We start from the raw sequence: 16,459 nt of genomic DNA, 5'->3' as shown, positions 1-16,459 counted from the left end.
GGCAGGAAGATCTTGGTTAGTGATATCTTGTTTTCCACGATCACGTTGACCCCCTCCAGACTGGTGTCGGCTCCAACACCCACCCGCACGTAAACGTTGCAAACTTGATACTGGTGTCGTTTCACCCACCCGAGTTTGATCCCCTTCACGATCTCGACATCATTCACCGATGGTTCCCCCAGGTAGACTTTGATGATCAGTGTTGAGTTTGCCGGTAGACTCTCTAGTATCTTAACCACGCCTTCGAATTCAGACACCAACTGCAATGTCACGTTTTGTATGGCCGGTTTACTCGATAGCATGTGGGCTGCCATAGTATTGACTGGGCTGACGACTACGCTACGTCTCTGAGTTGGGACATAAGCCACGAGCAGGGTTCCATTGTTCACGACTTTGTTTAGGTGGTTGTCTTTGTTATCCGTAAACACGTAAGGGGAGACGAGTCTAATATTGAGAAACCAGTCGTCGTTATCGGGTAACAACACCCACTTGTCATCTTCGGTGAAGACGAGCATATATGGTTTGTTTTGGACGACGGTAGTGCTCTCAACATCGTCTAAGTCGAACAGTTTACCCCCGAACGATGGGTATATTATCCAATTATTATCACCGGTGTTGACAAGGGCGTACTTAGTGTTGACTGTTGCTCTTGTGGTATCTACTATATCACTTAGGGTTCCACCGGAGGGGATTTCAACGCGTTTGTAAATGTTGTTTTTCAGTTGCAAGGCGTATGATTTACCATCTACTCCGGGAGCGTCGAAACCGCGCGTGTCTCCGAGGTCGGAGATCCCGATATTGACGCATTTTTTCACTCCGGGCCCTTGTGCGCTGGTCATTTTACATGAAGCGGTAAGCTGAGGTATCCTATATTTACAGGATTATGATTTATATCTAACACCAATATTGTCAGCTCAGGTATGTTGCCCTGAGTTAATCTCTTATACTGCCGTGGTGAAAATGACTCGGTTCTACCGTCATTGTATTTCTCAGTTTTCACCGGCACTGCTCTCAGTATAGTGGAAGGGTGACCTCCTTGAATGTTATACGTTGTGCTCACCTGATCGAGATGAATGTACAGCTCTCGGTACGGTACTAGGTCGGGTAACTTCGTACCTGTGACGGTTGTTGTTGGTTTTATCTCGTCAGGAGACATACCGAGTAACCTCGCTAATGGTCGGCCGAGCCTCAATGAGGTTCTTCCGTTGTTGATTAACACCACTGTACCGTTTGAGTCGTTCATCTTGAGTTCGGCTCCCAGGGGTTTGAAGACCTCGTCGTTTAGAGAGCACACGCTGTAGTAGCCGTCAGTTATCTGGCTGCGAGTTCCACTGACGAACAGCTTATTGTTGCTGATGTTGATGTTAGTCCATTGCGGTAGGTAGGTGATATCGCAGAGTGCGACTTCACGTGTTATCGATCGCGTGCGTCAGCTGAACGGCCTCACCGCTCGTTATTCCTGGAAGTGTTATGTACATGTTAGAGTATATATGCTCATTATATAATAGTTTTAAAATGTATTCCCCTGGTGTGTTTTACCCTAAACTGGACGTAGATTTCTCCCCCATGAAGATCGTGGTTGCTCCTGGGTTGTATTTCAATGCCCAGTTTTTAGATGTGTTCGATCAGTATAAGCTTTCGGTGACTAACATTGAGGCAGTCCACGCTTGGTTCAACAACCCTATGCAGTTCTGGCAGAATCAATTAAACTTTGCCGTGTGGTGCGCTACAACGGGGTGTGGTGTGACATTGACCGACACTCGGCGTGGACCGCTGAGTCAGTCTGTGTTCAAATTCCACGTGTACTACCAGGTCAGACGTATCCTTAAAGAGATCAGCGTCCCCCTCCCACAAGACAGTGGGTGGAAAGCAATAAATAACGGGTACAAAAGACGGGCCTACGAACGTATTTGCAATGAATTCGAAATAAACCCGAAGACGGATTGGCGTTTGCCGGGCCCGAACCACGGGTTGGGTATTCCTTATGATGGGGGGCGACCAGTGAAAGAAGTCAGTGATGATTTACTGAAACGAGATATACTACGCCAGGACTTTGCTTTGTCGAGTAATGAATGGAGGGATGATCGTATGAACTTTAAAGGTGGGGTTGCTTTCACAGTCCAGAAAGTGGAGCAGTGAACCGCAGACGGGTGGAAAATGTTCATGCTGGACACGTCGAAAGGATTCACTCGTGCCGGGGTAGTCAGGTTGAACGACTCGATTCGAACGTACGTGTGGGCGCTGTTGGGTGCGCAGTCGATGACGCGTTCCAACATCATCGGTAAGGGAACTGCTTACGACGCTCAGACACAGTTCGTTTCCAACGTTGAGGATGCTATCAATTCTCCAGTTGATCTCCCGCGGGCCATCGACCGTTACCAAAACGTGTTAGAATACGCCAGATCGAAAGTCAATTACGTGTTCGGCGTGGGGCTGTACATGGCTCCGAGTGATATGCAACTGAGAGTAAAAAAAGTGGTGGGTTATAACAATAAAATAGTCATAGCCACGGCGGATCAAAAGTTGGGTATCAACCCCGATATTAACACCCCCTATATCCCACACATCCCACCACGTGAAACGGGTATAGTTGCGCCGCCCCCGGAGCCTAAAGTTCAACCAACACCACAGGAGGTGGCCCCCCATATTCAGGCCTCCTATCAGCAGCATATTGATAGTAAAACGGCCCTGGTGGTTGGTGGGGTAGCTTTGGGACTTATTTGGTTAAAAATTTCTTAGCCGCTACGTACACCAGACCCGCCACGGTGACGATGGCTGCCCACATGTTTTGACTGAGCCACATGGCAGTTTTAGCCAGAGCGCCCAACAACCACGAGACGATACTACCCAGGATGCCGGGAAGGGCTTCGGCGGCTTTACCAGCCAGTTTAGCTAGGCCTTCCCCGAGTTTTTTTATCCAGTCTTTAACACCACCGCCTGTGGGAGTTCCCCCGCCGGCAGGTGTGGGGGTTCCTCCCACCAGTGACACCACCAGGGTTGATATGATGAAACCCAATGCAGTCAGAATGCTGGCGATGGTGATCCCTTGCTCCCGGAACAATATCCGAATCCTGTTGGCTAAAGTTGTATCCTCGTTCAGTATTCTATCGATTGTTTCCCGAATGCGACTGATCTGGGATCGAAGCTGTTCACGATTCGAGGAAGCGGCTTCCAATCGTGTTCGTCTCTCGTCTTCTAAATCGCGTAGTCGTTCATTGATACGACGCTTCATATCATCGTTTTCAGCTTCGTTGAGTTTGGTTTTTTCCCTAGCGATGTGCTCGTCGATTTCGTTCAGTTTCCCCATGTTGTTCACGAGTTCTCCACGCACGCGTTTCACGGCTTCGTCTAAGCCGCGCAGTTCCCTTACCGGAAAGTCAAACCCCGGTAACGGTTTGTCCCAGTAGGTGCTCAACAGTTTTTCTATGCTGTCCGAGGCTTCTGTAGCACGCTGTGGTGTAATTTCATCTCTAGTGGTGAGGTGGGATCTGGTAGCTTGCAGATCTTCTTTAACGGCCTTAGGTATTGCACCACCGTAATCATGCATGTTTAGATTTTTACGGATAAATTCGACACCATGGCGGCTGGCTAGAGTTGACAAGGCCAGTGGTTTTTTATTGCTCTTGTTAAAGAGGTCAACCCCTGGGTCAGACTTAAGGCGTAGAACACCCTTTGTATCAATAAAAAAATTCTTATGGTATCGACCCTGTGGTTCAACGTAGTTTTTATCTCTTCTTAAACTTTCGTAATAATCATTTACCGTTGTTTCCAAAAGTTCTTGGTTCAATGGTGAACTAGTAAATGAGGTCTCCTGCTCATCATCGAATGCCTGGGCACTAGCGCCCGGCATCTCCGTCATATCTATGTCTTCATCCATTAGTATTAAAAATATATTTCTTTTATATAACAATGTACGGCAGAAAATTAGATCCTTTCAGAAGATTGAGAGAGCCATTAGGCGCCAGAGCCGTGCGCCAGTCGGTGACCATCACCAACAATCCCAGCAAGATAGACCAGAATCAAACTCTGCTGGTTAGATTTCCAAACCTTGGTGAGAATGACCTCATTGTACCAGGCACTGTTCGACTGGCGTTCAATATCACGTTGACCTCCGACAACGACAAACGCGAGCTAGTGCGGAACGTGGGGCGAGCCATCATCAAGAAAACGACCGTCAAGATCAGCGGTAACGAGGTGCTGAGCATCGACGACAGCGACGTGTTTCACTGCTACAGGGATCTCTGGAAAAGCGAGAGAGAACGAGTCAATGATGTGTACCAGGGTATCAGCAAATCAACCCGGTTGCGTATAGGGTATACCTTCACGCAAGACCAGCTAGACAAGCTATCGGACGGTGAAAAGGCCATCGCTCGAGCATACGGAAATCGATTCTGCGTGCCGCTCGACTTCGAGTTGCTCACGGGACACGCGCCGTTTTACCAGGCCGCGCTGGGTGATAGGCTTGAATACGAGCTCACGTTTAACGACTATAGCAAAGTAGTGCGTACGCCGAACGGTGATGAGGCCAGTTACACCATAGACAACATCTCTCTGGAGTTCGACATGGTCACTAGCCCGGAGCTGGCCAGGCAGGTTCGAAGCCAGTACTCTGGGAAGATGGCTATCCTGTACGATCGCGTACTGAGGCATAGATCAGTCGTGCGAGATAAGAGCGACACTGTGTGGAATATCAACCTGAACGTGCCGGCGCGATCGATGAAAGGTATCCTGGTCGTCCCCGTGGAGTATTACGATCCATTCCGGAGGGACAGCGAGAAGTTTTTCAACCCCGAGATTGAAAAGGTGGAAGTGACCATCGAGGGCGTGCCCAACCAGCTGTTCAGTCATGGTATGAGACCACACCAGCAGTGGGATGAGATAAAAAAGCTACCAGTGGGGGATTATATAACAAAAGACCTGGACCTCGGCTCCGTGCAGATCGGTGAATACCTGACCACCAAGTACGCCCTATGGTTGGACATGCGATCCACGGATGATGATAAACTGCACGGTAGCGGGCGCCGTATAGATAACGGCAGCGAAGGGATAACCATCCAGATTACTAAGAAGGCTCAACCCGCTGGTAAGTTGAAATTATATCTGTACGTTATTATGGACGCGCAACTTAATATAGACAATGGGAGATTCGTGCAAGCCATCTACTGATGGGGGGTACCCCCCACTGCCACAACTACCCACTGACCCACACTGCGCCATAGTGTGCGGGCAGACTGGATGTGGGAAGACCGTTTTCGTGTTGGATATGTTGGAGAGTTACTACAAGGATGTGTTCGATAACATCGTTATCATGTGCCCTACTCTGAGCATGAATAAAACGTACGCGCGACCTTGGGTGATGACGGACCCGGACGTACACAAAATCGACCCTGGAACACGCCTGCAGGACTGGTTGAAAGCTCTTCACGAGAAATTTAAAGGGGAACCGACGCTGTTCATACTGGACGACTGCAGCGCTAATCGCGAGATAACAAAAAAGAGAGACATGCTATCATACCTGGCCTTCTCCGGCCGGCATGCAAATCACAGCGTCTGGGTGCTAACGCAGAAGTTCAACTCGGTGTTGAAAGACCTCAGGGAGCAGACGCGATGGGTGGCCTTATTTCACTGCAAGGACAGGGATTCGTTCGAGGAGTGTTTGAGAGAGAACGATGTGATGAGCAAATTAGAACGGGAACGGGTAAAGAAACAGCTCGCTGAAACTAAACACGCTAAGCTCGTGCTCAAGACCGACCAACCAGTAGCATATATAGTATGCTAAGCAAAGCTAAGCAAAGCTAAGCAAAGCTAAGCTAAAGCTAAGCTAAAGCTAAGCATAGCTATGATATTTGAAGTATTTGTCGTGTGCAACTTAACCTTCATTTCTCTGTGTTTTGTCTGCATCGGGTATTATATAGTTAAAACTAAATCTTACTTGTTATATTATAAGATGGAGTGTGAGGAATTGCTAGAACAGTTGGGGGGTACCCCCACTGTGGGGGATTCCCCCAAGCGAGAGAAACTGGTGGCGTTGGCTGTTGGCGACAAAGCCAAACATTACTTTGGAGACTACACTCTGGATAAAATTCACAAAATGTCAGCCGAAGAAATCGATAAGCTGTACGCTAGATACGAGTCCCGGCTCGGAGCAGAAATGACAAAGACAATAGGATCGGCTATGACCCAGATATACACCGGTATTGTATCACACTTCCTTCCCATTCCACCAGAGCGCCGACTTTACCTGTGGGAAGACCTCGAGAAAGACCCTTTTATCGAACACGCCGTGAGCTCTACCCATGAGCGGGCTGTACCACAAATATGGTATGTTGTTGGCTCCAGTGACGGCGGCGATTATCACGGCAAAACATTGCCAATTTGAGAGAAAGAATAATAACAATAGTATAGATGGATGCTGCACAGGAAACCCCAGTGGAGGTACCCCCAACAGTGAGGGAAGTGGGGGAACCCCCCACACCCCCAACAGTGAGGGAAGTGACCCCTTCAGTGGAGGTACCCCCAACAGTAACCAGACAGAAGAATCCTAAGAGAGTAGCTGCCGGTAAAAAACGGTGGTGTAACCAACATAAAGTGACCAACCCCCGACTGTTGTTGGCTGTAGGTGTAACTGCTGCCTTGGCTATCTCGTGGTTATATGTGGGGGTACCCTCCCACAGTGAGCCCCCCAACAGTGAGCCCCCCACGGTAGACCCGCATATCATGTTATAATTTTAATATTTTATATCATATACATAATGTCTGAGGGGAAAACGTTCGTCAACGACGCATACCACGCCACAGTGGTCGCCAGTCTAGCCGTAGGGTACGCTCGGTTGACTAAAATGGTGCTTAAACAACCAACTATCAAGCTAGATTTCAATCTGCAGGATATGGGTATGCTCATAATGAACCTTGGTATGGCGATGGCCACAAAAGACATCCTAGTAAAACAAGGAATAATACCTGATAATATAATGAAATAAATATAGGGATGGCCACGATAGCTATGATGGTCGGTGGGGCGTTAGTGAATGCCCTGGCATTTTCCGGGAGTAATTTCCTCTTCTCGAAACTACGAGATGATCACGCGGCTGAAATACAGGAAGTAAGGAAGCGGCACGATCTCGCTACTGAGAAATTACAAAGAGCACAGGCCGAGTACGCTAAAAAACGTCTCCAGAGGATCGATTTTATTAACGAACAACTCCAGCGTGAAAACCATGCCGTTCAAACATTCAACGATGTTGATGAAGCAATGAAAGAATACTACCTACTAACTGGTAAACAATTGGAACCGCTCAATAAACCCACACTCGCTCAGTACTACACACCATCCAAGGGACAAATGAATCGTGAACTGGGCTTCATAGTGTTGGGTATAGCAGCTACTGCGTTGGTTGCGAAGCAATTAAATTAAAATACCTATATAAGTAAACATGAGACCCGCTCCATACCGATGCGAATACATACTTATGGGGAAGACCGAGGCCTGTGGTAGGAAATGCAGGAATCAGGGGTTCTGTTGTTTCCATATGGGAAGTCCTAACTACACGTGTTCTGTGTGTGGTATCGGGGTTAAAGGACACTACTGTCTATGTAAAGCTCACGGAGCGAACGTAGTCAGACATCAACTCATCTACGAGAATAAAAAAGGCTACATAAAAGAACGTAGGCGACTGCTCAAGATAGACTCCAGTGCGTGAAAGGGTTATCACCCTTTACTGTGAAGCAATTAGACATTAGTTCTCTTAGGTGTAAACACTATGTCTACTGTACGCGAGCTGAAGAGGGTCGCAAAACAGAGAGGTGTGATCGGGTATTCTCGAATGCGGAAGTCAGCATTGTTGAGATTACTAGGTTTAGAAGCCCCTCCTTCAGTAAAACAATTAAAAGCTCAAGCAAAACAGCTTGGATACACGGGTTATTCAAACCTGGGGAGAGCCGGGTTAACCGCATTGTTATCACATGCCCCCGTAGCAAAACCTCCCACTGTAAAACAACTGAAAGTCGAGGCACACGATTTGGGTTTAGGCGGGTATTCCCGTATGAGAAAACCACAGCTTGTAGAATTATTACGACAGAATAGAGCTATTGACCTACAGTTCGTGCGCACTGAGCGCGCTGTAGGCAACTATTTGAGAGGTTGGCGCATGCACGTTGATAGAAACATAGACATTACAGATATCAAGCCTCTGATAGCTGATAAGGTCAACCAGGAACTAAATAACCTAGGAAGTATCAAGTTTCAGATCACAGTGAAAATGTCGCTCGATAAGCAGGTTGGGGGCCCCACAGGGGCCACTGAGTATGTTCAGCCTTACTTCCGAGGTCAACAAGAGGTCGTCACACATACAGAGACCATTGACGCATCAATCGATACCAGTTTTCAGCAGATACGAGAATACCTAGAACGCTACACACACTTGGGGTCCGGGTGGGCTGTAGATAAAATCGATAATGTCTATCTAGATATAGCTAACTACGTGCCGTTCAGAGGCGGGTCATACCTAGCCTTGCCTCCCTACTATAGGAACAAACATGCCATAGTAAACGTTAAGAATAGAGGAAACGATTGCCTGAGGTTAGCTATCAGGTCAGCCTTATTTCCAGCTGGCGCTAATTCAGATAGGCTTTCTAGCTATCCCCAAGATGATGGACTTAATTGGGATGGTATAGATGAACCCACCCCCATATCCCAGATCACTAAAGTAGAAAAACAGAATAATCTGGCTATAAATGTCTTTGGGCACGAAGGTAACACAACAATAGTACACAGGGTCAGCCCGGTGAAGGATCGCCAAGTTATCAATATATTCATGATCCAGCGAGGTGACAAGTATCACTACACATGGATAAAACACTTTAGCAGGCTGTTGTATGACCAATCGGCACACAGAGAAAAGACCCACTTCTGTGAACGATGTCTACATGGCTTCACCCGAGCTGATTTATTAGAATCCCACCGGGATGATTGTCAAGGTGTGGGGCAGACGGCCATACGAGTCGACATGCCTAAGGAAGGTGATAATATCCTAAAATTCTGTAACCACAAGAACCAAATGTCTGTGCCTTATATCATATACGCCGACTTCGAAGCCTTGGTTGTGGGGGAATCCCCCACACCCCCTAGTGGTGAGAGCTTCACCCACAAGACACAAGAGCATAAAGCCTGTTCGTTTGGATACATTGTCGTCCGTTGTGACGGGGAAACGAAAGCTCCGGTAGTGTATAGGGGCCCTGACGCGGCTGAAAGGTTTCTAAAGTGTTTGCAGGAGGAAGAAAAAATTATTAGGAATGCATTGTATAAAATCGCTCCCATGCGTCTGACCCGAGTCGACAGGCTAGCTCACGCTAGTAGCACTAACTGTCACGTGTGTGACTCACCACTTAACGGTGATTCGGTGAGAGATCACTGTCACATAACTGGTAAGTATAGAGGCGCCGCTCACAACGCGTGCAACCTCAAGCTTAAAATCAACCCTAAGACAATAAACATCCCCGTTGTCTTTCACAACTTGAGAGGGTACGACTCACACTTGATCATGCAGGCCATCGCGAAAATCGATGGTAATATAACGTGCATCCCCAACAACATGGAGAGATACATCTCCTTCAGCTTAAACGGACTTAGGTTCATTGACTCGTTTCAGTTCCTCCTGTCGTCACTCGACAGTCTGGTCAAGGCCAACAATACCTTCCCTATCACCGATCGATACACAGACGCCGAGACTAGACCCCTGCTTATGAGGAAGGGTGTGTACCCCTATGAGTACATGGATAGTTGGGCCAAGTTCACCGAGACCAGACTACCCCCTATTGACTGTTTTTATAGCAAGCTGAATGAGGCGTCCGTCTCACGAGATGATTACTCGCACGCGACTAACGTATGGAATAAACTGGGTTGTAAGAACCTGGGTGATTATCACGACCTGTACTTGAGGACAGATGTACTGCTGTTAGCCGACGTGTTTGAGACGTTTAGGCGGACGTGTTTAAAGCAGTATAAACTCGACCCCGCATGGTATTACACCAGCCCAGGTCTGTCGTGGGACGCCTTGCTTAAAAAGACCGGAGTTAATTTGGAATTGCTCACAGATTACGACATGCACCTATTCATTGAGAAAGGCTTGCGAGGTGGGATTTCCATGGCATCCAAACGATACGCGAAAGCAAATAATCAATACGTGAAAGGTTACGATCCTAACAAGCCAACCAATCACATTCTCTACCTCGACGCAAACAACCTGTACGGCTGGGCCATGAGCCAGTATCTACCTACAGGGGGATTCGAATGGGTACCCCACGTTGATGTTATGGGGGTTGCACCAGATTCGAACAAAGGGTATATCCTCGAGGTTGACTTAGAGTATACCAAGGAATTACACACATCGCACAACAGCTACCCCCTGGCCCCCGAACGTATGAGGGTTAACCCAGACTGGATGTCTGAGTACCAACATAACTTGTTAGGTGGGCGTGTGACAGACGTTGAAAAACTCGTGCCTAACTTAATGAATAAGACCAAGTACATCGTTCACTATCGCAACCTACAGCTGTACCTGTCGTTGGGTATGAGGCTGACCAAAATACACAGGGTGCTCATGTTCGACCAGAGCCCATGGATGGAGCCCTACATCAGAATGAACACAGACCTACGAAAAAAAGCCACCAGTGATTTTGAGAAAAATCTCTACAAGCTCATGAACAACTCGGTGTTTGGTAAGACTATGGAGAACCTGAGGAAACGCGTGACCGTGAAGCTGGTTCGGTCGAGTGAGGAAGACAAGCTCAGGAGATTGATAGCCAGTCCGGCATTCAACCGTAGTAAGATATTCACAGACAACCTGGTTGCCCTACACATGAAGAAAAGCCACATAAAATTCAACCGGCCTGTTTACGTGGGGATGAGCATCCTCGATTTATCCAAACACCTGATGTACGACTTTTACTACAACGAGCTCAAGAAACAGTACAGCGACAGGTGTGAAGTGCTGTACACTGACACGGATTCCCTGCTGATGGAGATTCGAACCGAGGACGTGTACGAGGACATGAAAAAACACCTCGATTTATACGATACCAGCGACTACCCTAAGACCCATGCCCTACACAGTACGGTAAATAAAAAGGTCCTAGGTAAGATGAAGGACGAGTGTGCTGGCACGCCCATAGCCGAGTACATAGGTTTGAGACCTAAGATGTACTCCATACTGAAAGCCGACAATAGTGAGATCCGGAAGGCTAAGGGGGTTAAGAAGTATGTGGTGAAACAACACATCAAACACGCCAGATTCAAGGAAGCCCTGTTCAAGACCCGCACCTTTAGGCATAAAATGAACACACTTAGAAGTGATGGGCATAAGATATACGGACTGACTATAAACAAGACGTCCCTGTCGCCTATGGACACGAAACGTTGGATAGCTATTGATGGGATAAACACATACGCGTATGGACATGAAAAAATTTGAGGCTATTTACTACAGCCCGCGTGGGTACTGGAAAGGAGCTAGCGCAGTAGATAAGCTAGCTAAAATAGCGCAAGTACCCCCGGAGGAAGCCAAAGCGTGGCTTGAAAAACAAGCCCTGTGGCAGATCTATTTGCCGGCACCACGCTACGTGCCTAGAAGGAGGTTCGGTATTAACATACCTAATAGCGTTCACCAGGCAGACCTACTGTTCCTACCCCACGACAAGAGGTACAAGTATGCCTTAACTGTAGTGGACGTAGCCAGTCGTTACAAGGAAGCCGAACCCTTGACCACGAAAGATTCAGCCCAGGTAGCCAGAGGATTCGAACGCATATACAAACGCAGTCCGCTGACGTGGCCAACAGAGCTGCAAGTTGACCCCGGACGGGAGTTCATGGGTGCCGTGTCACAACTGCTAACCAAACACGATACAAAGGTCAGACGTGGCACGGCCGGAGCCCATCGCAGCCAAGCCATAGTTGAGAGATTTAATAGGACTTTAGCTGAGCGCTTGTTCGGCTATCAGTATGCTAGGGAGATGGCCACCCCTGGAAAACGATCGACTGAATGGGTCACGAGGTTACCCAAGGTGGTGTCGGCAATCAACCATGAAGTCACCCGTCTCACCGGTAAGAAACCGGCAGACGCTATCAAACTAAAATCAATAGTTGCAGAGTCGGCCGCTCCATTGCGTGGGAAGGAGAAACAGATACCAGATAGGGCCCAAGTGAGGTATCTATACCAGCCGGGGGAACACGAGGGCGATAGCCGTAAGCGGGCCACCGATCCTATATGGTCAGTCAAAACTTACAACATAGATAAAGTGGATATGAAAGCCGACGAACCTAACTTGTACTACTTGAGGGATGGGCCGGGTAGGGGTTTTGTAAGAGAAGAATTATTGATCGTACCGTACGGCACAGTGTTACCTCCTACCAACACACGGTAAACTGTTTCATAGACACCCAACCTTTTTGTAGTAGGGGTAATAGTAGCAAGAGCTAAGGTCCCAACCAAAGCCTTATTTAGTAAATAAGGCTTTGTAGAGACATTTCTTGAAAGTGAGCCAAAACCCCCATTGTATATACTACTAGTGTCTTGAACTAATAGCATAAAATTTGGAATTGATGGAGTGAGTATGCTTTGAACCACCTTTATCAATATCCCACCTATATTTCAGAAATGGGCTTTACACACTGCACATTCACACAGTGTGCCAAGCTGATGCTTTAACCATTAGGCTACCACTACAACTCCAAACATCCTGGAACTCTGGATAGGGAAGTGATGATGAGGCAGAAGATCACGATATTCCCATCATCATGGCTGTTGGTGCATCATGTGACTGTAACCAGCTTGACAGCTTTGATTTCAATCACATGTTCATGCAGGAAATATGATCCTTTAGTCACATGACATATATGAATTTAATTTGATATATATTTGGAAATCTGAGATGTGACACTACTGACACAGGTAAATCTTCCATATTTATTACAGTTTCTGTGATTCTCAAATGGACTCAAAATAATCTATAACAAGAAGCAAAAATCATCAATATCCCCTGCAATGGCAAAACTGTCAGTGAACTTGCTAGCTATGATAATGCCCATTAAATGTAATGGTATGTATATAGCAAGTGGAATGAGAGCACTGAAAGGTTTTAAAGTAAAGATTCAGGGTAGAGTAAGTCTTCAGCAACCCATGCTCATGCCGTTGATCACTGGATTATCCAGACTCGATTATTTAAAAAACCCTACCATACAGCTGGAATACTGCTGAGTGCAGCATTAAACTAAACTCACTGACTCCTGAAAGAAGCACTACCACCAATATCAGTCCAAGTCAAACTTGTTGCCATGGAAAGGCTAAAAATATTTCACTCAGAAATACAACACCATGAAAAGGCACTACCAAACCTACCTATGTGCCAAGTGTGGTGAAAAAATAGTGAACTGTTTTAAAGTTCTACTCCGGAAAAGAGCACTGCAATCAATTTCTGTCAAATTCAAATATGGTGCAGTGGAAACAAAAAATATATTTTATTTAGGAATCCATGACAACCAAAAGGCACCAGTACACCACCAGACATCTCTATGTGCCAAGTTTGGTGAAGAAATAATGAATAGTTCTAAAGTTCTGCTTCAGGAGAGACAAATGTGCATGGACAGACATTGTTCATTTGAATATTCCCTGCAAAACATGTTGCAGGGGATAATGAGACAGAAGAGTCAACAACTGCCAATATTCAAGGGACTAAGTAATGAGTAAGTGAGTATATATATGCTAATCATTCTCCAGTGCAATCCCTGATAAGAGCATGATTACAAAATCCTTGATTTTGCATTCATCTATGTTGTAATAATATCCTGTTCTGACTCAGTGAGTTAAGTCTAAGCTAAGCAAACCAGTGGTTGATAGTATGGGCACTGGCGTATACTATCAGAGTACAGCACACTGGTTCAGTGTGTGAAGTCCATTTTTGATGTCCTCTGGAATATATCTAAAAGTGGAATAAAACAACATTCTGAGGCTTTTTCTCAGTATTTAACTGACCTATAAAACCTACAACACATCGAACCTGATAATACGTACGAGAAAATCCTTGATCGAGGACCTCCTGCTCTGTTGATCATCTCCTCTACAGTATACTGTTCATGATCCTTGTACACCTGTGCCTTCCATGATGACTGCATGCTGTTGATCTTCTTGATGAGGTCAAGGTCGCTCCTGTACTTATGCGTCAAGTCACTGTAACATTAGATACAATAAGGAAACCACTGTAAAATGTCTGCACATCTGCTTCAAGTTATCTGAAGAAGGAAGAAAAAGAATACTATCCCTATCCATCTTTTCATGTCTTCCTGTTGAGAAAATAAACTATCTGCTGTCATTGTTACCACTCCTTCAATTGAATTCCTGTCATTGATTAATCCTATATGGAAATATCTTCATTCTCCCGACTGATACCGCCACATAGCTGGAATACTGCTGAGTATGGCATAAAATTAAACTTACCCAACTGATAAGATAACAACTGACATAAAATGTAAAAAATCAAAAGCTCGGCAGACAGAAAAATCTGTAGCACAATTAAAACATCCTTCCCAGAAGCTGAGCTGCAGATGGGTTCCCTATTCAGGCATTGAAACAACTGGCTTGTCAACAACAAGGAGGACATATAAACCACAGCAAGGGGAAATCTTCATTGTCAATCTTTTTTCATTTTTTTTGGGTACATCCATATTTGTTTTTGATATTACATTTCAGTCAAGCATTCATGTTTAGGTATGCTAAAAAGCATCATGTTGGCAGATCAAGTTTTCTTGCCCTTAAGCTATTAAATTAAATGCCACTGAATCACAATACGACAGTTATATCGCATCATTGCACTGTTGCTAGGATTCACTAAATGACAGTATGGTAGTACTAGTAATATCAGATCCCTGTATGAGGTCACAGAGATAACAGTATGTCCATGAGGACACTCAGTGTTTTACCGTTTTGCAAGTGGGTCTTCATAGGTCTTGCTTGGGACAGGGGTGCTCTTCTTACCAATGATACAGGACCAATCTCGGTCAAACACATCATGTGACCATCCCGGCATTGTTTGATCACAGATGCTGGTGACTTTCGATCCAGAGGTTTCATATTTTGAGAAAACAAAATATTTTCTTCCAGCAATGACGAACTCAAATCCCTAAAATAATATAAATAAATACACAAATATGTATTTAAGACAATTCCAAGTAAATCCACAAATGTTTTTACTTTACTTCACAAATACAATTACTAGCGTTTACTGAGGATCATAAAGTGATACTTATGCTGAGCACTGGTTGTGGAAATTAACCATCATATTTCAAAGGCAGTACTCATATGTTTACACAGATTACATACAGTTAACACATGACAAGTGTGTACCTGGTTATAAATGAGAGTCCAGAATCCTTCATTACCATACTGATCAACAGCCAAGGCAGGAAAGTCAAAGGTCACCTCATAAGTCTCTTCACCAGTTGCTGTTGAATAATTAAGCACAATGGTAAAACTTTAAACCCTAACTGGTTGTAACCTTTGTTAAAATTGTAACGTTTGGACAGTTTGGTTCCAAGTATTAAAAAGCACTTAGGTCTTTGGTTATCCTGCCTTTTTCACGTCAAATTTATAGGCAGGAGTTCTGACACATTTTCTCTGTGAATGCACATCTGTTATTTATGATTTGATAACATGTAGATAACTGTCTTTTCAGATTCGCCCACGATCAGATGGAAATCTACATATTTCACAATGACTGAAATTGTCCTATGTGACATCTGACACTTGTTGGCTTTTTATAAATTTGACATTTGTTAATAATTCAATGCCAGTTATAAGAAATGTTAAAACTGAAATGTGTGTTTAATTTTTATTTCATAGGTAAGTTTCAGTGGGTCAGACAGACATCTGAAACTTACAGGACCCAATGTTCTGATACGTTAAACATCATTCGTTAACACTGGACATTGCTAAATATATTTCTTGAAATTTAGAATCCAACATTAAAATTCAAAGACCTGAATGTGAGAACGCCAAACATGATGAAGGTATTAATTCTTTCACTGAAGGCAGAGAGAGGGAAATTGATAATAGATCGGCGTTATGAATTATAAACTTACAAAAAGAGGAACAGTTCAACGTGCGAGTGTACCCTCTGGGTCCAACGGAAAATACCCATGTTCCTCTCACATCTTCGTAGGTACAGTTAGCTGGGGTATCAGCATAAACTGCTACAAGAATAGAAAGGACGACGACCACAGACAACTTCTCCATGGCTGCACAGCTGTAAGTGTAGACTGTCAGCTGTTGTCAGTCAGGTGCTATTGGGATGACCGTAAATATTATCATGTGACCGACGAGTAAAGTGGATACTACTTCCCAAAATATATTCTACATATTTTAATAATTTAGAGGACTTCTGTTGCGATGGAGATGACACTACCGTATCAATA

The 16,459-nt window shown here is 45.3% G+C and overlaps 1 protein-coding gene across 2 annotated transcripts in view; it reads right to left on the bottom strand.

Annotated features, from left to right (window-relative positions):
• Positions 1-16,380, bottom strand: part of LOC137296241 (dipeptidyl peptidase 1-like) — a 106,160-nt gene extending 89,780 nt beyond the window's left edge. Inside the window, exons 1-4 of one of the 2 annotated variants that reach the window (XM_067827982.1) lie at positions 16,127-16,380; positions 15,393-15,490; positions 14,969-15,168; positions 14,064-14,219 (exon numbers count right to left, since the gene is read on the bottom strand). In XM_067827982.1, the coding sequence (XP_067684083.1) occupies positions 14,064-14,219; positions 14,969-15,168; positions 15,393-15,490; positions 16,127-16,280 (608 nt within the window). In that variant the 5' untranslated portion in view covers positions 16,281-16,380. The remainder of the gene's footprint in view (positions 1-14,063; positions 14,220-14,968; positions 15,169-15,392; positions 15,491-16,126) is intronic. The other variant, XM_067827983.1, reaches the window with a different exon arrangement.
• Positions 16,381-16,459: the final 79 nt, after the last annotated feature.

Source organism: Haliotis asinina, chromosome 9 (assembly GCF_037392515.1).
Source record: "Haliotis asinina isolate JCU_RB_2024 chromosome 9, JCU_Hal_asi_v2, whole genome shotgun sequence".
Lineage (NCBI taxonomy): Eukaryota > Metazoa > Mollusca > Gastropoda > Lepetellida > Haliotidae > Haliotis > Haliotis asinina.
The sequence above is the reverse complement of the archived record's forward strand: the minus strand, read 5'-3'. Positions and strand labels throughout refer to the sequence as shown.